The following is a 22,618-nucleotide window of genomic DNA, read 5'->3' as shown; positions in this document are numbered from 1 at the left end:
TTTCAAAGGCTGGAGAGTGTAAAACGTCATGATAGTGATCTGATACAATTCCTTATCGTGGGCAGCTGCCCAGACACCTCATCTGCAAACAGCACTTGCTCAGCACTCAACTGAGCCAGGCACAGCAACAGTTTTATTGAAATATCCCATGTACACCAATCCCACCTCAGTCTCAAACCCACTCCCCTCTGCAGAACAACTCAGTGACCAAGTTTTCTGGTCTAGGAGCTAAACTGGAATACTCACCAATTCAGGATTGCATTTCCTGTGGCAGATGGTAAATCAATACTCTGCCTGCCTGCCATTGTGCAAACATGTCTTGTTTCATCTCTGAAAGGCTCTAGCAGACAAACTTTGCCAATTATTTCGTTTTCTGAAATACATTTCATTAAACCAATGTGCAAAACCACTGACATGTGAGAGCAGCAGCAGGAAACTCATCTGAGACTGTAAAATGTTCCCCTTTTGAGGGGTTTAACTGGGCTGCTCTTTATGCCAAAGATTATTTGCCTGCAATAAAACACATTGACAGCAAACTTTCAGAAAATTAAAGAAGTTATTTTATACATCATGCATTCCTGTGTTAGCCTTGGGTACATGTTAGCATCTTACATTCTTCACTCAGTTTTTTTGGACAGGTAACTGCCACAGAATAGCAAGTGAATACATTTCCAGAAATGCACTAACACTTTAAAGGGTGTGAATAAACTCCATTTTTGATGCTTGAAGGGATACAGCTGTGTGTACTTTACAACAGAACCTCACAATAGTTCCAGGGAAGAGCAAATTGCCAATGTGCTCTCTTAACTTGGGTAATGGAAAACAATTCAGTTCAAAGCCTGACTCTCCTCCCAGCTGAACACATCTGATGTGCACAGCAACATAATGGAAACTATGTCCTTCTAAAATTAGTCTGAACAAGTAGCAAGTGATGATTAAATAATTCTGAAGCCTCAGTGACAAAGGAATTCAGGCCAGCAGAGTAAGCCCTCAACATCCTGACACACAATGTGTTATGAAAGCAGACTCACCAGTGCTGGCCCCAGTGGCCACTGAAGCAGGTGCAGCTCCACTGGATCCCAGAGAAATGTAACCTGCTCAACTCATTATTTTCTCTCACTCATTCACATTGTTAGTATTTAAACAAAATGAGATTTTTTTAAAGCAGGAAACAATGACACATTCCATTCCTCCCTGTTCACTCCAGTGGGAGTTGTGCACACTTCAGTGATCACTCACACCTGATCTCCAGCCTGCAGTTGCTTGGTGGCATTCAGTTGACTGGGAAGGCTGGAAAAATGTGCTAATAACCAAAGATTGCTGCATAACAATCACAACCTTAGGGAAAAATCAACAGAAACCAAAGAAATGTTTAAGCAAATGATCAGCTACTGATTTAAGTGCTGGGAACTCTTTCCTACCTTAAAGTAAACAAATTGTGCATGAATGCAAAATCTAAAACTATGTAAAACAGAGGTAGCAGGGAAAAAAACAAACTATGTTGAGAAATAAAACAGAAAAAGATAATGCCTTAACAACGCAGAGTTGGGTGTATTTAAAGGATTTTCCTCTATACCAAACAAGAAATACCCATCCAGCACAAACTGATGAACTCAGGGAAGAGTCTGCAGTGAAGACAGTGGGCTGGAGGGAGTCTGAAGAGTCTGTGACTCATCTGTACTCACCATGTCAGGTGTTTGGCTGCTGAAACAGCAATGAACTTGATTCGTCTCAGAACAAAAGGCCTTTCACACCAGCTCTCCCAATTCTTTGAGGCAAACCCACAGGAATCATTTGTAGTGGAACAGAAGTTGGAAAATGCATTGGGTTCTCAGCTTAGGCAGCTGGAGGAAAAGGAGCTGACTTTCAGAAATGTCCCTGAGTTGCAGTGAAAGGCCAAGAAGCTGCTTTGAAACAGGAAGCACATTGCCTTGCCCACATTATTGGAACAGAACTTCTGAATATAAAAAAGCATTTAGTAGAAATTTTATTTGAAACTCAGCATGAATCCGTAACCACCAGCATTAAACCATAACAGTTTTACAGAGAATTTGTACAATATGCCATGAAATTCTATACATGCTCCCCCCATCCCCTTTTTATTCAGTCATTATCAAACAAACAATAGTTAGACAGGAATAATAAGCATTCACTTCCAAAAAGAAAACTTTGGCATGTATACAACTGGCTAGTTAAAAGTAAACAGTGTAGATTCAAGTCAGAAAGAGACCCACTCATTTTGTTTCACAGCATTTTTGATCAGGATGAAGCTTCCCAGCACTACTTTCTAGTTAATACAAAAATGAATTTTTCAGTCCTGAACACCCTCTGACAGGACAAAACCATGTTAAAATGCTCAGCTTACAGCTCTAAAAGGTGTCAGTTTCAAAGAAGCTTGGGTAAAAGGGATTTTGCACACATTGGTTTGGTCATGAATAAAACCTTTAAAGGTTTGCTCATGTTCCTGAACTCTGAGCTATTTCACCACTTGGCACCACTGCAACTTCTCCTTTGAACTAGAAACAGCAGTTTGCTCAGAAGTCATGTCCACTGCAGCAGTGCCAGAAAAATCTAAAGTTTGCACTGGGCCCATCTTCTGCCTTGAGTTTCTGTCACTGCCCTTGGCCCCCTACATACCTTCCTAGCCATCTAAAACAGGAGGGAAAACTATTTGCAAGGCATTTCTTCCTGGCATACAGCAGACAATGCTTCCATTTCAAAAACCAGAAAGCAATGAAAGGACCTCTGAATTATTAATAAGAAAAAAAACAAGCCTCCTTTGAGAAGAATTACTGGTGATTCTCCAAGTACTTACAAAAAATACAGTATTTATACAACTTCTCCAGAACGATTATAATTAACATATTTTAATGTAATACTAACAAAATAAATCCAGAGATACAAATGGTTGCACTTCAAGGCAGGAATATCCACCCCAGATTCTGATTTTGCTGCAATTTCATTATTGCTGTGGAACAGAGAGTGGTTAAGTCACATCAATACAAGCCTCTCTTTCTTATACACATCAGAGTATCTAATTTGGAAACGTTCTCCAGCAAGTCAGAATGCATTTACTGTCATTTTTACAGTTCCTGCTAAATGTTTGTGATCCAAATTTGACTGAACCATGGTGCAACAGGGCACAAATGGCCCAAGAGCAGAGGCAGGAAGGGCAGAACAAGTAGAGGAGTTCAAGTCAGACTCACTACTTCTTATTCCTGGGCTTCAGCTCTTCTGCTGCATTTCGCAGAAAAATGTAATTTTTCTTCTGTGGATTATAGAATTCATGACCCTAAAGACAAAAATAATCTACATTTACTCTCTTCAAAGAAAAAATATCAGCATTACTTAAAATGTAAGAATATAAATATTCCATTAGTCTGGTTTATTAAGATTTAATCTTAAATTTAATCTTAAAGCTTTTAAGACCAGGTATTGGACCACACTGGTGGATTAGGAACAGCTTACTTGAACAAGCAATTACAAGAATTATACATATAAAGTAAAATTTAAGAGACTTTTATCCATTTTTAAAGTATGAAATATTTTTAATTTTAAAAATAACCACGTATCTCTAAGTTCTACTTTACAGATGCAGCCAAGGAACTCAGTATTATTTCTTTTAAATGTCACTTGAGGCAGAGAAAAAACCAAACCTTTAATGGCCACCCAGCTTCACTTTAGATTTTCTATCTTTTAAATGACATAAGGTCACATTTTCCCAAGTGAAGCCCAAGTTCTACAGACAACTGCAGAATTTTGTTCCCCAGCTGCAGATGCAAATGTCCTGTTTTGCATATCATTTTCATACACATTACCAAATGAATACCCAAGTATCCAAATCAGGGAGAGTAAACACTAATAAAGCTACTGAGGTCCAACAGGCAAGCTGGAAATTACCAACGCCATGGACAAGAAATGGCTCTGGGAAGGAAGGAGGGTTAGCACTTAGCACCAACTGATTTTACTATTTAATACTGGTTTACAGATCTGAAAGTCTACCCAAGCAGCAGAACTGAGGAATTCATCTGCCCTGACACAAACAAATACTTTAATGTGGGCAGAGGACTAAATACAATGCAGTGAATTAAAATTTAGCTCTCTGTGGCATGCAGTTGAGTTAATCTTTGAGATTTCTGCATTCATTTCACTCAAAACCACAAGAGCATTATCCTCCAAGCACCATGAAAATTAGTTACATTCCAAGCTTGCTGCCCTCCCTCCTTAAACTATTAGGAAGTATTGATTTTCCACAGATCATGGTTTGCTGTGGTTCTGCTGCATCTGCATTGTTAAGTGTGGAAGAGAAATAAATAAATAAGCACTATCAAAAGCCTCACTAAGTGGCAGTGAAAATTTAATAGAGAGCATTCAAGCACTGGTGTAAGTGTTTATAATCACAGTGACAGCTTTTCTGCCTGCACCAGCAGCAGAGATGTGCATTTCACAAGCTCTGTGGGAAGCTGTCAGGGTGCCACACTGCCCTGTGACACTGCCCACGGCACAACCGTGCTGTGTGAGCAACCATAGCAACCTCTGAATCAGGGAATTTACAGTTTGCTCATCCACATTTGTCAACCAGCAGCATTTAGCAATCCTGTCCTGCTAGAGCTGAAACACCACAGATTCACAGCTTCAATCTTAAACTTCATCAAGTGGCCAAAATGGCCATTTGAAGCTCTCTTAGAAATCAGAAAGGTTCACTTACAACTTACTAAAAAAACCAGTAAAAACCTCACAAGAAGAGTCTTAGGTGTCAACTGAAAGTATGAACATGAGTCTAAATCCTTCTTACCTTTGACCAATCATAGCTGGAAGCATAAGCAAATATATTGCCATTGTGGTTGAAACAACAAGCAGATATTGGCTGGTCCAGCTGCTCTGAGGTTTTTAGCTTTGTCCGTGCATCTTTATCCCAGAAGCTGAATCTCCCATCAGAGCCCACTGTGGCCAGAGTACCATGCACAGGGTGGAATGCAATCCCATTAACCTGCAGAGCCACACAGAACACCATGAAAAACACCACACACAGCAACAGCTGATGGGCACACTCACACAAGGTGGGCTGAAGTCTACGAGAGTAAATACATTAAATTTCAACAAAATACAGCTCTTATTTCTTTAAAATTTCTTTGGAGAAAGAAATCCCCAAAAACCAGCTAAGAAAGCCCACCAAAGCAACAAGAAAAACACCATCTTTTTGGCTGAGTGCCTAATAATCCAATGCATAATGCCATTACACAACTATTGTTTCAGTATCTGCAAGATCAACAAGTGTCAACTCCACTTGTTGACAAGCAGATTCAATGAAAGGCTGATCTACTGCTTGTTTTATGAGAGTACAAAAATTTGCCTTTCCTCTTAAGGAATGACTATGACAGGTTTTTAAATGTGTCTAAGAGCCTTAGGCAAGATAAAAGGTGAAGGAGAACAGTTCAGAGCCAACTTTACATTAGGAGTGTACAGTGTATATATGACACATGTTGGATACTCACAGCATAGATGTCCTGAGGTGCTGATGTGTTTGTTCCATTGGAGCGATGGCATTTAAAAGTGAAATTATCTTTTGCACTGGAAAGGAAATTAAAAAGTTAAAAATATTTTTAAAAAAAGCTTTTTATTTCCATCCCTGTGACCTGAGCAATAAATAGTGGATGTTTTATTGAATACTTACGGGTTTGGGGGGTTGATATAATGAATAGCTACTCTGCCTTCAATGCTTCCAAGGGCAAATCCAGTTGGTTTGTTCACTTTGTCTTTGAAAATAGCAACACAGCGATGCTGAATTGGAGAAAGATACACAGGAGTTTTAGGCAGAGACATCTTTTTCACAGCAACACAAAACTTCAAAGTCATCAATGCAGGTAAGGCAAAACCACTAGCAAGGTCAAGAGATAGATCAAATTCTGTTGAGAATTTGAGCAACAGTTTAATTTGTTAAATCCTTGTAAATATCAGCAACAGATCACTGGCAAACCACATCACTGCCATGCTAAGATAACTTGGTTTTGAGACACTGCCTGTTTTTACAAAAAATGTCAAGCCCACAATGTCAATGATCTGTATAAATACAAATATTATTATTTACCTGGTGTTTCAGAGGAGATTCTATTCTTCTGAATTCAGAAGGTTGGTTCTCTAACTGATAAACTATCAATCCCCTTTCTGCAGTGGCCACAGCTGCCATGGGATGAACCTGGATAAGGTTGTAAAACAGGTTAGAAGAGAGACACCCGTGTTAATTGCATGGCAGAGCACCCTGAAGAACTTAAAGGAATGAGAGGGAGGGAAATAGGAAGCAGATAAAGTTCATTTATTCACACATCTTTAAACTCAAGTTTTTCCCTGCCACTGAGAAATTTAACACACCAAAAATCTTCTAATTATGAGCTAATTTTTCCAGTGTGAAGTGCAATAGTGTTTTACAAACTTGTCCAGAACTAAGGGTGGGTCAGTCCTCAATGCTGACTTTTGTGATGTTAAAAGGACACCAAGGGTGTTTGGTATGATGAAAATCCCAATTTTCCAGGGCCTGATCAAGAAGATCAGATAATGTTCTAGTACTACCATCACACAGACATCAAACACTAACAGTATCCAAATCCTGTCCTGCAGAAGCCCCCAAAAGTCCTTCCTCCTCCCAGTTCTCCAGCTGGCACCAGTCTGCCACATCTCCTGACTTACCACATCTGCACAGTAACACCTTTCAGGGAGCTGCAGAGTCATCATGGGAGTTGGTGAGCGGGTATCCCAGAACTGATGGAACAGAGAAACAAACAAACTCACACCTGGAGCTCAGGATACATTCTCCTGTAGTGATTTTAAGTGTAACTGTTTCACTCTTGTTACAGTCAGAATAGTGCAACTCCCTCTGAAGTGAAGCTATTCCATTAATTATTAGAGATTAATAAGATATTTTCACTGCATGTAAATATTTTTATACACAAATTATTAGCACACTTTGTCCATGTGTTCAGGTAAAAATCATACCTTCAAAGTTTTATCCCAGCTTCCTGTCATCACACAGCTGTAATTTGGGGCTTTAATCCAGTGGATGGTCTTCACAGGAGCATCATGCTGAGGAAAGAAAGGACAAACACACATGCAGGAAGCAATCATTAAAGAGAACAACTCTGCTTAAATTACAACTGGTAACTCATTATAGTCACCACAATTACATATTCTACAAACAGACATTAACTTCTCATTTGAAAATGTAAATTGTAATTCTGTTGTTGTTGCAATAAAAAGCTGGCATTTATGAAGTCAACAGAATGACTTCTTAAAAATATTTTTCCCCTCTAATGCATCAGGGTGACTTAGTGAGATCACTGCAGCAGTGGAAAGAGCTCCCTTAAGTAAAACACAAGAAAAAGATGCACAGGGTTTTTAAATCACCTTGATCACCTGTTCAGGTGCACCTCACTATCACAAAAGTATAAAAATTAGAAAGATAGTTTTTAATAAAAACAGAAAAACACACTCAGTACTTTGGGCTTTACTTACTTGTGCAATCTGAATTGCTTGATTACTGTTGAGATCCCACATTTTGGCAGTTTTATCACATGAAGCAGTAAATACTTTACTCCCATCCTAAAAATTAAGAATAAAACCAAGAGATTAGTGAACAGGAAAACTGTCAAGTGTTGTTCTCTTCTAGAAACAGTGTAACATCAATGTAACATGTAGAGGGATTGCAAGACAAAGAAGAAACATAAATTCAAATTTATTTATTCCTACGTCATAGAAGAACAAACAGTGCTATTTTTATCTAGCTTTTAACACATCCTAACTTTAAAAGTGACTTTTACACCCATGCCAGCCCATCCCACTAGGACACACTGAGCACACATTTACAGCAATTTCAGTCTGTGCAACAACCATGGGCTGCAGCTACCTGTGGCACTAATCTGCCTGCAAACCACACACCAATTTATGTGGAATTTAGGTAAAAATGTACATTTGTTTTTAAAAAGCAACTTACATCACTCCAGCAGGCATCGAGTACAGGCCCCGTGTGCATCTGCTGAGCCTTTGGAATTGTCTGTCCGTTATCCTGAACCTCCCAGCAGCGAACCTGCAACAGGAGAAGCAAATGCAGATAAACCACATTAACAGGAGCTTAAAAAAACTTGTCCTGGAGATTCCAGACCTAGTTTAGTCAACAAAATGATGGTTATAAATAACAAAGTCTGTGTTTTTCAGAGCTAGTGAAACCTTGGTTTTTTTGCTTATATTCTTCTCAGCTGCAAACCAAAACTCAGCCCCACAACTCCAATTCCACCTCAAGAGTGCCTTGCAAACCTGTAACCCCTCACCACACTGTCCTGGAGAACCCTGAACCCTCAGCTGGGCAGAACATAACAGTAAGAAAACATGCCCACATTTGTCTTCCCTCCCTGCCTGAGCCAGCTGGAATTTCATCCTCCAAACAAACAAAAAAAACCTTGCTATGATAACTCAATTAATAACTTAAATAGTTTGGGTTTGTGATGATTTATCAACTATGTTAAACTTAGTGCCTTGACACCAGACATAAAACTTGCAGTACTTCAACAAGTTATGTTTTCAGGTGCCCTGCACAAGCTTTTAGGATCCCATTTTGCAGTTTAGGCACTTTATTCATCTCCATGTCTAACAGAGAATACTTACATCATTTGCCCACGATCCTGCAATGAGGAAATTACCCGGCAGCGTTGGTGGACTAAATGCTAAACAAGATATGCTGTCATCAGGTGGAGATGTTACTTCAATATCCTATGAAGGACAGGAGACAGAACAACTTTTGAAAACTGCGAACCGAGCCCTTATTACTTTTATAAAGTGAGTCAGTAGGTCCTGCTGTGACAAAGTAACACACACAGCAGCACAGGGGACTGGCACACGCACCTTCATGGGGTTGTGGTTATCGGCTGTGGTGCTGCCGAACATGCTGGTACCGCCGGTACCGAACCCCGACGTGGATCCGAACAGACTCATCCTTGCCCTGCGAACGAGAGAAAGGTTGAGCCCCGCAAGGCCCTCCAGCGTGCCCGGGGCGTCTCAGCGCAGCCACCACAGCAGCACGCTCCTGGGAGGCACCCAGGGATATACAAATATATCAAACAAAATACAGTAAAATAAAATAAATAAATAACAAGACACTTCTCGTTGCTGTTGGACCCCCACACCTCCCACCTGCCCTCTCGGGCCGCGCCCTGGCAGAGCCAACCCCGCCGTGCCCCTCGCTGCACCCGGGGAGCCCAGACCCGAGCGCGGCCGGGGGTGCTGCCGCTCTGGCGCACACCCCAGCGGGGCTCTCCGCCCACCCCCCAGGCCGCCGCTCCGCGGGGCTCCCTTTGCCCGTCCGGCGGCACCGGAACGCCCCCCGGCCCGGGGCTCCCTCACGCACCGCTGCGGGCCCGCTCCGGCCCGGGACTCCCTCACGCACCGCTGCGGGCCCGCTCCGGCCCGGGGCTCCCCTCACGCACCGCTGCGGGCCCGCTCCGGCCCGGGGCTCCCCTCACGCACCGCGGCGGGCCCGCTCCGGCCCGGGGCTCCCTCACGCACCGCGGCGGGCCCGCTCCGGCCCGGGGCTCCCCTCACGCACCGCTGCGGGCCCGCTCCGGCCCGGGGCTCCCCTCACGCACCGCTGCGGGCCCGCTCCGGGCCGGACCTGTGACGCGAGCGGCGGCGAGCGCGGGACGGGCCGCGCCTCCTGCGCAGGCGCCTTGGGGCGGGGCCGCGGCTGCGCCCTGAGCGGGCGGGGCGGGGCAGAGCCTGGGGCGGGGCCGGCCGGATGTTTAATTCAAGTTTAATAGTGGTGTGACAGTAGAAAACCCCAACTAAATAAATCTAAATAAATCTGAAAATATCGTCTGCAAGATCTGTGGTGATGCCTGTGGAGATCAATGTTGGAGGCATTTTCTCTGCAGTATGACTCCCTCACATAAAAATTAATGTACACTTCAATCATCACAGTTTTCTGCTTCTCTTTACTGTTTTACAGACAACAAAATAAATTAAATCAACGAAATGAATTAATGAAATGAATGAAATGAAATAAATGATTCTGTTATGATGTGCATTATTAACAGGATTGTTTATTAAATTCTTAATCAGTAACATCCACTTTCTTATTTGTTCATTGAAAACAAATAATAATATGATTGCTGGAAGTTTTATAGCTGCTTGAGATATGCAGTAATCAGGAATTATTTCTGGCTTTTAATAATTTACAGTAAACACAAAATCCCACAATGCAGTACCTAAAATAATTTCCAAAAAAGAGGCACATATAATTAATTCTTAAGCAAGCCTTTCACTCCCTTCAAATACAAAAAGCTTGGTACAACATCATGAAGTGCTTTAAGACAGAAGGCAAAACAATTCCTGGATATGTTTTTGACCTTCACATTTTTCTGGCCAGAAAGAACATATTTCATTATCTTTTCTATGTGTACTATTGCACATGGCACTGTTTCACAGCAGAAACCACAGAATGGACGTAGCAGCAGTCTGTAAAAATCATAATTACTCTTATAGTTTGAACAAAGGAAGAGAAAAAATTATACTCTAGGTACAGAGATAAAGAAACTGAACAAGAAACTGACAGATACTCCTTTGTCTCTGCACTTTTTTTCCTTAAGTGCAGTCAAATTAAATCAATATATAGAAAAACATTTCATTTGCAGAGCAGCATTCACAGCCATCCACCAAACTGCAGTTTGTTTGGTAAATAGACTCTGGAGAGGTAATCTGCTGAGACAGTAGTTAAAACTTGAATTTCAGCCTTCAGTTTAGATGCTGCCATAATTTCCAGCTAAAAGGGGGAAAAAAGGAGGAAAAATTAATGTGTCTAGGAAGTTAAGTAAGAAAATTTCATCCACTCATTGTATGTGCATGTAGAGCTGTAAAGTGGTTCAGAGAGACATCCCAGGTTTTCTCAGTCTTGCCTTCTTTTAAGGCTACAAAACCTGGCTGGTTCTGCTGTCCTAAGAGCTTGTCAGATATAGGATCTGTCCTGTGGGGAGTATGAAATAGAAAACAGTAGGTTTATACAAACCTCTTTTTTCCACAGTGGCTGACAAGCAATGTAAGGTCTCTTCTGAATACTTGCTAACTTATTTTCATCTTGCTTTGTAAATGGAATCAAGGCATCTTTGCATATGTTTAATCTGCAAAGAAAATAAAATTCTTACATTTTCTCACACACTTAAAGATATATTTGTCCATCTTACTTCCTTATATTAAGCCAAAATAATGCATGGAAAGAGTAATGGATTTAAATGGATTTTTGTGTAGTAAAACTGCATTTGCTGGGTGTGAAGCAGAAGGATACTTCTGTTTCTCCTGAGGAAATAACTCACCTCTCGAGGTCAGATGGAAGGAGACCAAGCCACTTGATAGAGGGAACAGTGAGATGATGGGCCTCAAAGGACATGGACTAAAACAAGAAAGGTCACTGTAACATTCAGTGATCTGTAGTTTAACTTGGGATGTTGTTTTTCCATTTCTCTGCTGAACAGTTCCCCCATCCTGCCCTCTGCCTTCACCTCTATCTGCCTGCCTTCCCTGCAGTGTGCCCATACCTTGTCTGTAGCCATGTAACAGGATAATATTTCCTTGTTCCTCTTTCTTTCTTCCATAACGTTCCACATTACACAAGTATCCCTAAGCAAATTCTCAGGCCAGAATAAAATCTTTACCAATATAACATTATTTTGTGCAAATCACCCATCTCACAATTAGGTTCTCCTGCTCCCAAGGTCCCTCCAGCCTTCGTTCCTTTTCTAAGGCAGAAACAAATCTAAATGGAGAGCCTTTTTCTATTGGGACTGTCTGAAAACTGCCTGCACAGCAGAGAAAAATTTGAAATATGGTTAAATCAAACACCTGGCATTTCTATCCACTTTCCTTTTGTTGCAGGAAGAAGCTGTTTCTGCAGACACAAGGCCTAAAAATCACCTCTTTGTGTTGAATCAAAATGGTAAAAGGCAGCACACATTCTGAAAAAGCTCTAGCATTTCATGCATTCCAGCTTCCAGGCTGGGCTATAAAACAAGGTATTTGAAGGGGAAAAATATACTCACCACAGATCCATATTTGTAGACACACATTATTTCTACACCTGGGTTGCAGAATAGCAAAAGTCAAGTGTCTGTCTGTCTGCACAGAGGGCTTGCTTAAAGAGACTGTTTAAAAATCAGTTTCATGGCACAGCAGTTATGGCTTAGAGATTAGTGGTTTACGTATATTTTTTGATTATGTCAAAACAATCAGAATCTCAGCATCTCACCTTCATGTAGTTAAATGTTTCACACTATCTGTGTACAGTCAATTCAAACCTAAGGATAATCAGCTATTTTACACATTGTCCAACATCTCTTATTAAAAGTGTATTTCTTTATCCTGTGTAATTCATATCTCTTAATACTATTTCTTTGAGCACCTGCTTCTCACTTTGCAGTAATCTCCCTAATTTCAGGGGGGATCAATGTAGATACATCACCTTCTGATTGTGTGGGATTTCTGATCTCTCAGAACCTTCTCATAAGAGTGAGAAAGAACATTCTAAACAAATTTTGTTCTCCTTTTATGCCTTTGAGCCTCTACAGATTTACCATGTGGATCTGCATCCATAAGGGTGAAAATAGGAATTTGAAAAGAATCCCACAGCTTCCTGACCAAAAGTCGTGTATTAAGATCTGGTATGCCTCTTCCCTAAAGAAATAAAAGAAAAGCAAATGGTTTTATATTAACTGAAACAACATCTGGCTACATATGTGTTTATATTTGCCATTAAATGCAAGCAAACAAACAAAATGCTGGCAGAACCATTTCTCCAGCAGCTGTTTTGCAGGGAAAGTTCTATGCTCCTATTTTGGCTTTGTGCAGAGGGAGGGCCAGGCTGGGAGCAGCTGGGCAGGTGTTCTGGATTATGGGCACTGCAGGAGCATCAGACATTCCTCTGTTCAAGGAGTTGATTTGTGAGGTCTGGGAGTTCATACATAGATGTACCCTGGTGTCTGCATAAGCTGGGGTAAGAAGGTCACTTTTTATCTTAAAAAATATTTATTTATGGCACTAATGGAACAATATGAAATAAGTTCTTGCTATGACTGACTGAAGCTGGACCATTTGTGGCATAGCAGAATAGAAGTGCTTATCTCTCTTAGGAATGGCGAAATGTTTTTTCCTCATTGTATGCATATTTCATTTACACATTCCTGTTAATTCCCCTGGCTCCAGAGCTCTTTCAGTACAGTCCAAAATCAACCAATTCTGTTTCATTTGGGTTTGCAAAACCTCAGGTCCTGAAGGACAAAAGGTCACTCAACAGCTGAGCCTTTCTGAGACTGAGCAGCAGCTTTGCAGCAGCACAGGAAGCTGATAAGCTACCAAGCTCTGAGGAGATGTTTGGAAGAAATAAGCCTTTAGAGCATGTATTTCATATTTCTATGAGGATAATTAAATTTTAACAATTATTGTTAAATATGTTTCATATTAATTTCATTATGGCCTTTTGCCCAAGTTTGAGCAGCTCTACAATGCTAAAGTATTCCTTAAATGAGGTGCAGCTGGAGGATATGAAATACAAGGTGCATACCGTGATCATGATACATGGGGACACTTTACTGAAGAAGTCATCATCCAGGAGTCTCTGGAAAGTTGCATCTTTTTCTACAATTAATATAAATTTGGCATGTGAGGTTAAATCTTTTGGTTAAGGCCAGCTGTGTGTAAAATGATCCATCACACCAATCAATTAAAACTAACTGCTCTAAAATACCTGTTCTGGGGCCAAGAGCAGTGATCATGACTCAATTTCAGAGCCAACAAGGAAAGCAAAAATTACCAGAACGTTGTTTTACTTGGAATATTTCTTGTTTTTACTTTCTTTTTTTCTGTCTATGATTAGAGTTCTTGCTCAAAGGATACTTTTAATTCCTTGAACATTAGATGGCACAGTGACTGCCTAAAACAACAAAAATGAGATTAATCATTTTAAATTGAGAAAATGATATATTTTAAAATAACAACATTAGGTAATGAAGGACACAATTTCATCCTGAAAGCACCATTCCTCCTCTATAAGCAAGATCAGTTCTGACATTTTCACCTCTTGACAAGTGTATTCAACCATTCATGTGCACTATTGTGTAGTGGTCTAGGAGTCCCCCTGTCACAAGATGCTTTTCAAAAGCATTTGTGCCACTGTTGCAGAAAATTGTTCATCCTATGGGCATGATGAAGATAGTAATACCTTGATTAATGTTTTATCTGTCTTAGCCAGGAAAAAGTCTGCTTGGCGAGAAGATTGCAAATTTAATACAGACTTAAAACATTTAAACCATATTTTTGTAAGACCATTAAATTAATACTTTTGCTGGCCTCTAACTTGATTTTATGAGTATTTTGGAGCAACAACTTGAAGACATGGTGATGTTTACTTTACATCTTCAGTTAGGATTGGCTGAATCTGGCAAGCATATGGATGGGAAAACAGGAACTGGGGGAAGAACTTGGTCAAAGATACTGTATATATGGAAGTGTGTGGTCTGTTTTAACTCCTCACTGTAAATCACCCCAGTGCCAGAGTGGAACAACTCAGCAAATAAAAATATGGAGAACAGTAACAGGGGATTTAGTGCTTACAAACAAAGTGTAATGGGCAGCTAAGGTTACCCTTCAATTTTGAAATGACCAACTAAGGCTTACAATGAACACATTTTTCAGAAAATTGTGACATTAGTCAGCAAGTCTGAGTTTTATTTCTGCTTTCATTCTCTGCACTGCTGTAGAAAATCTTTCAGGACTAGGCCAGTTGAATCTCCTCCCCTTAAAGCAATTTTGACTTGTTTTCTCTCTCTGCCAGAATTCAATCTGCTGTGACAGAAATGCTGTATATTCAGAGTGCCCAGCATTCTTTCCTTCAAGAGCACTCATTTGACAGAACACTGTAACATAAAGCCTAAGATATGAAATATTATATAATGTAGTACACCTTCCTCTGCAAGGATCTCATGGCAGAAGGTAGTGCTAAAAACCATATCCAAAGATTTATTCCTGGTGGGTCTAGCTCAGAATTACAATATAGAGTCTGAGCTCCAGAATTATAATACAGTTCAGCAATATTTTCATGTCTTATTCACTCAGGTTGTAATGCCTCAATTTGTCCCAAGCAGAGGTTTGTGTAATGAATGTACACTGTAACCTGAGCTACAAGGAGTGCAGGTTATAGTGTACAGGCAGATGCTATGGATTGTGTTTGTGGTTTATAATACATACTGTTGCACTGCAGGTACAATTCACTTTTGTACCATCTTCCTCAGTGTAACTTAAATTACCAGCAACAAAACCTTTAGTTGTAGACAGCTGGGAAAAATAAAAGTTGTACAGAGTAAATGGGAAGCTACTATATTGCACAGACAAAGCAAGAAATCTCAAAAAATAATTCCCACTGGTACTAAGCAGTGGTTCACAGCCTTCAGCCTTTTAAACACTAAGAAATGTTTTGCCTTCATGGACATGAGGAATTACAAAAAATAACTTTAGGTTATATGAAGGAACCCTTGTAACATATGAGATATGAGTCAATTTGCAGGTAGTTCCATTTCTGATGTACTTTAAATTTTCATTTAACCCCCAAATTATCAATTCATGTGAGTAAAACTTGTAAACAGGTTGCCTTGCACTCTGAATTTTAAGCACTTCTCTATATGATAACCAAAGCTCCTGCGATTTTAACTAGCAGTTTGTCCCAAACCCTTTGGAAAAAGCAAATTCTGGATTTTGTGTGAAGAAAAAAACCTTTTGAATGCCACAATAAATCATAGGTTTCATTAGCACCAATGAGACTTTTTATTTTAACTGTTTAATTCTAGCTGACAACTTTTTGTGCTATTTCCCCTTGTAGTTGAATCAGTTTAATAATATTTGGAAATAATGACAGAAATACTGACAAGAAGCCACTTACCACATGCAGACTTCTCCGGGGTATCTTGAGCATGCAAGAAATGTCATTGATTATTTGGTCCACAACACTTTGGCTACCAAACAGGAGAGTATCTGAATAATATATATCTCTATCAAGACAAAATATTGTATTTGCAATTATAATACTGAAACAGCTGCAGGCCCATGAGAATTTGATAAAGAACAAACCTAAAGCATTCTATGTGCAAGAATCCTGCAGGTTTGTATCCTGCAGGTTGATTTTCACAAAAAAATACTTAAAGCACAGCTTTATTTGAAATTGCAGAAATTGACTCCATTACCTTTTAGTTGCATAAGTGTTGCTCTGCACCATCTTATAGATCATTGATAATATTTTGAGTGTCAGAGCTGAAAAAAAAAAACATTTTACAAAATATTCTATCTCTTTTCAAAAATGTGTATGCAATAATTAGTCTTTATATAAGACCATATTTGTGTCATATAAATAAAAGTTTGACATGTACTGTGACAATGCAGAGATTGTACTATTCAATAGACTCATTAATTTCTATCATAATGAGAAAAAATATGAGGGGGTTAAGTGAGGGAATGTATGCACTAATGTCCAGGCCAAGAAATGAAATGACTGAGTTAGAAAGAGAAATGAGCTTTTTGTCTGTATTCCAAGATTCCTTTCTGGCCAGTTTTTTGAAGAAGGGTGATGTTTTTACATTAAGACTTATTGAAAATGCCTTTAGTTGATATCCATTAAGGGAAGGGAGAAACTCTAGGAATATTCTATTAAGTTCACTGTCACTCACTATAATTTAATAGAGAAAAAAAGAGAAAAGCTGAAAGGCTGACCATAGTATCAGCTTATATCAGCCATACACTTCCAATTTGTAGTGTATAATATTTTAATTTTTTGATGTTCTTTAAGAACTTGGGAACTAAGAAAAAAAGAAAAAGAAAAACCCAAGAACTCCACTTAGGACTGTTTTTTAACTTACCAAATCTTCTTGCTGATTGAGGGCAGTCACTTCTTATTTGTTTTGTAGTACAACCTGGTATCATCTGTAGACCTACAGAATCTTTAAATCTGACATAATGTAAACAAACACAATAAACTGCAAACTCCCTGAGTACAGGTGAATTGTTGTCTGCAAGGTAACTCAGACTCAGAAACCTCTTTCCTATGATCACGTGCTATTTTCAGAGTCAGCACAGAAACCATCAGCTTGGGTGGGCTTGGGGTGGCCAAAGGAAAAAGGCAGCAAAGACTTTCTCAGGAAGATGCTCCAATACCGAATTAAAGTATAAAGTAAATAAGTTTCCAGACAGAAATAGAAGAAAAGGATTTGATACATGTTTAGAACTGTTAATGTATCAACATCAGTAATTACTTAGAAAACAAAGAAGAAATCAGAAGAAAAAACTCTGAATCATTATGAAAATAAAAATCATCTGACACAAGTGACTTCCTCAGGTAGATTATATGAAAAACTGTTACTATTTCAAAATAGAATAATATTATCTAAATTACGCCCTTAAATTATTATCAGGATAACTTAATTGTATTCTAAGTGTTGGGAACAAAAAGGGAGTGTATCCTTCTCTAAACAGTTGTTTAACCTAAATGAGCTGCAGTATTTCATGTTTCACCACTCCACATCTGAAGGTGCACATTTCACCAAAAGAATCAGTTATTTTCTTAAGGACACTTCATTATTTTACTCTAAAGTAATTTAGTACCTTATGATCATGCCTTTAAAGCATTCTATTTCATTTCGGAGTTTTGTAGGTACATTTAAAAGTGCTGGTGGTTTAACAGCTATAATTTGATCCCAAACCACATCGTGTTCCCAAATCCTTTTGTGCAAGGTTTTGCTCCGTGCGTCCTTTGGGTGGCAGAGCGCGCACGCTGCACAAACCCACAGGGACAGCCCGCGCAGCATCTGCCCGACAGCTTTAAAGTAACTTTATTGCCTTTGTGTTGCAACATTTTAAAGTTATTTGTGCTTTTCGCTCGCCTGCTCCCGACATTGGAACTGAAAAGCAGGAAAACTGCAACCAAGACTTCCCTGAATTACTCTCAGGTTAAACCTGGATCATTCCCGTTCTTCCCAGGACTGTGCTTACTCCAGCAGGGCAGTTTGTGTAAGGCATATCTGAGATTACACTTCTCCACCAGAAATAATGGTTCTGCCCTTTTTGATGTGATTGATGACTCTTATTTTTAACATACTGTGATCTTAACTCTTTTTAATTTGAACATTTTCCCCCATATGTGTTCAGATGGTAACTAACAGCTCAGATTTGTTTTTCTAGCATGGAATGCCATTTCCCCAAAGACTGCCAAAAATTGCAAACCTTTGTAAGAGTATTTTAATTTTACAGACATCTGAGTGAAACATTTTTGTCAAACTATCAAGACACAAACCATTAAATTCCCTGGAACCTACAAGCTTTTCAGTTAACTGATTGCCTTCAGGCCCCTCAGGTTTTTTGATTGGCAGAAGTTTATTGTTCTCATTAAATGAGTTTTCCACCAGAGTGTTACCCTGGAAAGTTTGCTGTGCTTCCTCAACCTTAAGTGTTTGTAATGTGTCCATTTACAAGCACCTCTGCAATCTTATCAATCTGAATATCCTTTAACCCACTGATGTCCAAAGCTCTTACAAGGCCAGAGACAGATTTGTGTTTTCCTTTATTATTTTGCTAATGTATTGTAGAAATCAGCTAATCTCTCATATTTGATGATTTTCAGTTTAAGTGAATTCCTTGGAAAAATACTGTTGCACAAACAACTTCTACAAATCACAGAATGTGCTATAAAGGAGGACAGGTTTCTTTTTCTCTGATCCTGTCTAGGTCAGCTGGCAGAAGATCTGAAATTTAAATAATGTACTGGAAGCTTGGTTTGCTGTATTTTGCTGGTAATGAACCCAGAACAACAACACACAGGTAAGAAACACAGCAGGGAGAGATGGGATGCATCTTCTCTGAAGAAAAAACCAATAAGTTTATCACTATCATTTTAAGAAATATAACACCACGAGGAAAAGCAGAGGAAAAGAAAGTAGGAAGCACTCAAAGGGTTTGAAGAACAGAATTGCCAGTAATTTCTTCCAGCCTAAACCAGGTTTTTTCACTCTAACACAACCTATCGTTTCTGGCTTTTAGTGCTTCCAGAAAAGGATTGTTTATAGGACCTCCCTTTCCTTTCCAACCCCTATTACAGTAGTTTTACATTTCCCTTTGTGCTGTGGTCTGCTATTACTTAATACATGAGGATGCCTGTTCAGAGTGGTTACTAAGCATTGCTTTTTATTTGTCCATTACTTTTAAAAATTATTTCTTGATTCTAATGCTTATATAATGCTTATGTATGGTTAAGTTTTCTGGAAGTTACATAATCAAATTCATATTCATGGCATTTGTATTAATAGAAGGCAGGACTTTAAAATATTTCCTACTTACTCTATGTTCCTCCAGTCTGCTCTGTTGGCCACTGTGAGAACAGGTGGTTTTTTTTGGGCCAGGCTTTGAACGACACCTTGGATAACATTTTCTATTGCTTCAAGAACCTCAGAACTGAAACAAAGAGAATTAACAACACAGATTATTTGATAAAATCTAGTTCTACTTTGAGTTTTATCAACTATCTCCACTCTTACAAAAATCATGTGAGCCAAAACTGCTTACAGCATACGTTGTGTTCAAAAATGTGGAGGAACACTTTCATTTTTTAATTTTGTTTTGCTCAGTTTCCCTGATACCTTTGCCTTTCCATTGCAAATGCATGAATAGGGGACAAAATTTAAAGTATATTTCTGTTCAATCCTGTAACCATCAAATTTTTCACCAGCTGAACTTCTAGACCAACTGGCTGGTTTGTGACTAATGATTAATGTTTTACTATAAATGAGGTAATATTGGCTTTGGCCATGATTTTGGCAAAGTTGTTTTTAAATGCTATAAATTTAAAAAGTGTTCAGGACTACAAATACTTCCTGTTGTAGCATTGCACATTAACCTTTTGATCTGCTGCCCTGAACTAACTGCTAAGGATTTTAATTACATGAAGGTTCAGTCTCAACAGACACACCATGGAAAGAATCAAATCTGTATCTTGCACCTAAAAAGACAAAGCAGCCTTGCAGCAGATCCCTTACAGTAAAACTCCAGGCTGGGTTGAGTGTTATGACAGATGCTTTTTATTTTCATAAGCAATCTGACTCCAGTGTTTCAGCTGTCCTTAAAATTACAAGCGTACTCTGCATTATCCTGAGTCTAGGTAGGAATTAAAGAATTCATGGAACTTATTTTAGCTCAAAGTTTTATCAGCAAAGTCCAATTCTGTCGTTAAGTAATGTACAGAGGAAAGATGAGCCAATACCAGTGAATGCTACACAAAATAAATTATCTCAAATCAGCAAGAATGACTTTTTAAATTAAGCAGAGTCTTCTTAAACAATAATGAGCTGTCTTTAAAGCTCCCTTCTATCAGCTGAATATGTTTCTTCCATTTTATATCTCAGCTCCCACACTATCCCTACATTGCTGAAACTAGATTATAATTTTTAGAGCAATTTAAAATTTCAGAAGAACAAAAAATAGTGTTGAAGACAAAAAAATCTGTATAGGCAGGTGGATGAAAGAATAGATAGGGTGGAATTCTAAATCATGTCATTACTTTGATACTCCTAAATATTTTGTTTATTAATTTTATTCTGTCCAGTGTAACTATCTTAATATTCCAGATGTATTTCAGAGTTTGCTGAAGAATTTGCAAGCCCAGGTTTGTGTTCCAATCCCAAATTCCCCTTTTGCTAGCCAACAGAAATGGGAAAAGTAATATCTAAAATGCAAAATAGAAGGAAAAGGACAGGAAGTCTCCGTGTACCCCCTGCTGATATTCTGCCTCTTTTTGCAGAGATTATCTGAATTTTAATAAGCAAACATATGATACTGGCCAAGTATGCCTACTTAAAATTCACTGTGGTTTAGTTAACAATGACATCTGAGCAGAGAAAGGGAAGGTGCTGCACAGCTCACAGGGTTTGCTGATCATTTCTAATAGATTGCAGCAGAGTGGATACTTGTTTCTATACAGAAGGAGAACAGATCTTCGACATAAATGGCACAAAATATCAATATTATAGCACCTTAAGAAAGCTAACAAGATACACAAAAGAAACAGTTACAAATTAAAATCTGCAGTGTAAGAATCTAACACACTCCAAAACTCAGACCTGTATATTGCCGAAGTCATGAACCAGAGACCAAGAAGTCTCCAAATAATAATGTTAATAATATCCTTTTCTTCTTAAAATACCTTCATGATACTCCCAGACTGGTCTAGCTGCTGAGGCTGATTTCTGTTGTGCAGAAAGGCTCTTTAAAAATTGACAAGGGTTTTTTGTTGGTGTAATTCAGTAAGCTCATTTTGTCACAGTTTTCTGTATTTCTGTAGCCACAGACTTTTTGGAAAGGTCTGAGGGAATGAAGATGCCGTTTGCAATCCAAGACCCCATTTGTTTTTGTATTGGATTATGTCTTTGCTTCAGCATGAGCCTGTTTGGTGCAATAGTGTCCTACCTACTTAAACATTATCATAGAGAGTGGAGGTGCTATTTTTTACATTTTTTACCTGGGGACGTGGCTCTCCTGAGCAGCCAGACTTGTTTCCCTGAAGCTGGCCTTGTTCCCAGCTGGAGTTTCAGTGGGACACAGACTGTGCTCCTCCATGAAGGCTGCTGCAGGTCAGTCCAGCTTCTCTGGATAGGGAAGAAGCCCTGTTAAAAGGAGACAAAAAGAGGTTATCACAGAAATTGCAAATGGTTCTTCTGCTTGCTGGACGTAAAACACATAACCTGAGCTCAAACCACAGGGTCACAGAGAAAAGGCAGAAATTTGCTGAAGAAACCAGTCAAGGTTTCCCCACCCCTCCTGACTGACCAGCTTAGGGCTCCTCCCTCCCCTTATAAAGAGTGGGAGTTGGCACACCCCGTCCTGGCCATCTGAGGGCTTTTTACACCCGCCATGTCTGGCTGAGGGCTTTTCCTGACCATCCTGATCTACTTGGAGCTTCTTCCACCCTTCCAGACCAACCAAGCTCTTTTCCTGCTCTTCCTGACCAGCCAAGGGATTCTCCCACTCTTCTCAATTGACCAAGGACCTTTCCTGCCACTCCAGAATGACCAAGGGCCGTTTCTGGCCTTGTTGACCAGCTGAGGCTTTTCCCGCCCTTCCTGACCAGCTGAGGGCTTTTCCCATCCTGACTGACCAATGGAGAGATTTTCCCATCCTGAATGACCAACTGAGAGATTTTCCTACTCTCCTTAACCTACCAGTGGTTTTTCCCACCCTTCCTGACCTGCCAAGGCCTTTTCCCTGCTCTCCTGGCTGCCCAAGGGCCGCTCTGGCTGCTTTGGACACCTGAGGGCTTTTCCCGCCCTTTTCTGACTGACAGGTGCTGGCCCTGCCCACCCTTCAGGCCATGGCCGCTGCTGGACGCTGGCCCTCAGGCCCGACCATGGAGCCCATGTCTGACCACAAACTCCACAGCATCCCAATTTCTGGAATAAACCCAACCAGGCTGGCTTGGAAGTGGCCAAACAGCTGATCTTGATCAGTACCTTCCTCATCCAGCCATTTTCCTCTTCCCGTAATCTCAAATGTCTCTTCCTGGCTGGCG

At 39.8% G+C, this 22,618-nt stretch overlaps 2 protein-coding genes across 5 annotated transcripts; both read right to left on the bottom strand.

Annotated features, from left to right (window-relative positions):
- Nucleotides 1-1,974: 1,974 nt before the first annotated feature.
- RAE1 (ribonucleic acid export 1) lies at nt 1,975-9,661 on the bottom strand. 4 transcript variants are annotated; one of them, XM_058036148.1, is made up of 12 exons: nt 9,630-9,661; nt 8,890-8,986; nt 8,653-8,757; nt 7,985-8,077; nt 7,507-7,593; nt 6,991-7,077; nt 6,685-6,756; nt 6,089-6,196; nt 5,675-5,781; nt 5,496-5,571; nt 4,796-4,990; nt 1,975-3,292 (listed from the first exon to the last, which is right to left on the bottom strand). In XM_058036148.1, exons 2-12 carry the CDS (start codon nt 8,977-8,979, stop codon nt 3,206-3,208), a joined length of 1,107 nt encoding a protein of 368 aa, XP_057892131.1. In that variant the 5' UTR covers nt 8,980-8,986; nt 9,630-9,661; the 3' UTR covers nt 1,975-3,205. The 4 variants fall into 4 exon arrangements, with proteins under 4 accessions (XP_057892131.1, XP_057892130.1, XP_057892129.1 ...); XM_058036147.1 differs by lacking the exon at nt 9,630-9,661 and adding an exon at nt 9,471-9,519; XM_058036146.1 differs by lacking the exon at nt 9,630-9,661 and adding an exon at nt 9,431-9,507.
- A 1,020-nt stretch (nt 9,662-10,681) lies between these two features.
- SPO11 (SPO11 initiator of meiotic double strand breaks) lies at nt 10,682-21,669 on the bottom strand. Its single transcript, XM_058036408.1, has 13 exons — nt 21,572-21,669; nt 19,399-19,512; nt 16,929-17,017; nt 16,260-16,326; nt 15,959-16,067; nt 15,271-15,357; nt 13,921-13,957; nt 13,589-13,698; nt 12,603-12,702; nt 12,072-12,109; nt 11,349-11,425; nt 11,045-11,156; nt 10,682-10,801 (listed from the first exon to the last, which is right to left on the bottom strand). Exons 1-13 carry the CDS (start codon nt 21,667-21,669, stop codon nt 10,682-10,684), a joined length of 1,158 nt encoding a protein of 385 aa, XP_057892391.1.
- Nucleotides 21,670-22,618: the final 949 nt, after the last annotated feature.

The sequence above is a fragment of the Melospiza georgiana genome, chromosome 17, assembly GCF_028018845.1.
Source record: "Melospiza georgiana isolate bMelGeo1 chromosome 17, bMelGeo1.pri, whole genome shotgun sequence".
NCBI lineage: Eukaryota > Metazoa > Chordata > Aves > Passeriformes > Passerellidae > Melospiza > Melospiza georgiana.
This window is presented reverse-complemented; position numbering and strand designations above follow the sequence as displayed.

What these genes read in the sequence shown, in the direction of transcription:
- SPO11 (XM_058036408.1), bottom strand. Translation starts at nt 21,669, where the DNA reads ATGGAGGAGCACAGTCTGTGTCCCACTGAAACTCCAGCTGGGAACAAG. An exon ending in CCCGGAGAAGTCTGCATGTG is followed by an intron (nt 15,358 to 15,958) that starts GTAAGTGGCTTC and finishes TATTTTTCCCAG; the next exon opens with CTGTCTACAACTAAAGGTTT. An exon ending in CTTCCATCTGACCTCGAGAG is followed by an intron (nt 11,157 to 11,348) that starts GTGAGTTATTTC and finishes TTTTCTTTGCAG; the next exon opens with ATTAAACATATGCAAAGATG.
- RAE1 (XM_058036148.1), bottom strand. Translation starts at nt 8,979, where the DNA reads ATGAGTCTGTTCGGATCCACGTCGGGGTTCGGTACCGGCGGTACCAGC. An exon ending in TCGATGCCTGCTGGAGTGAT is followed by an intron (nt 7,594 to 7,984) that starts GTAAGTTGCTTT and finishes CTTAATTTTTAG; the next exon opens with GATGGGAGTAAAGTATTTAC. An exon ending in AATCTCCTCTGAAACACCAG is followed by an intron (nt 5,782 to 6,088) that starts GTAAATAATAAT and finishes TCTCCAATTCAG; the next exon opens with CATCGCTGTGTTGCTATTTT.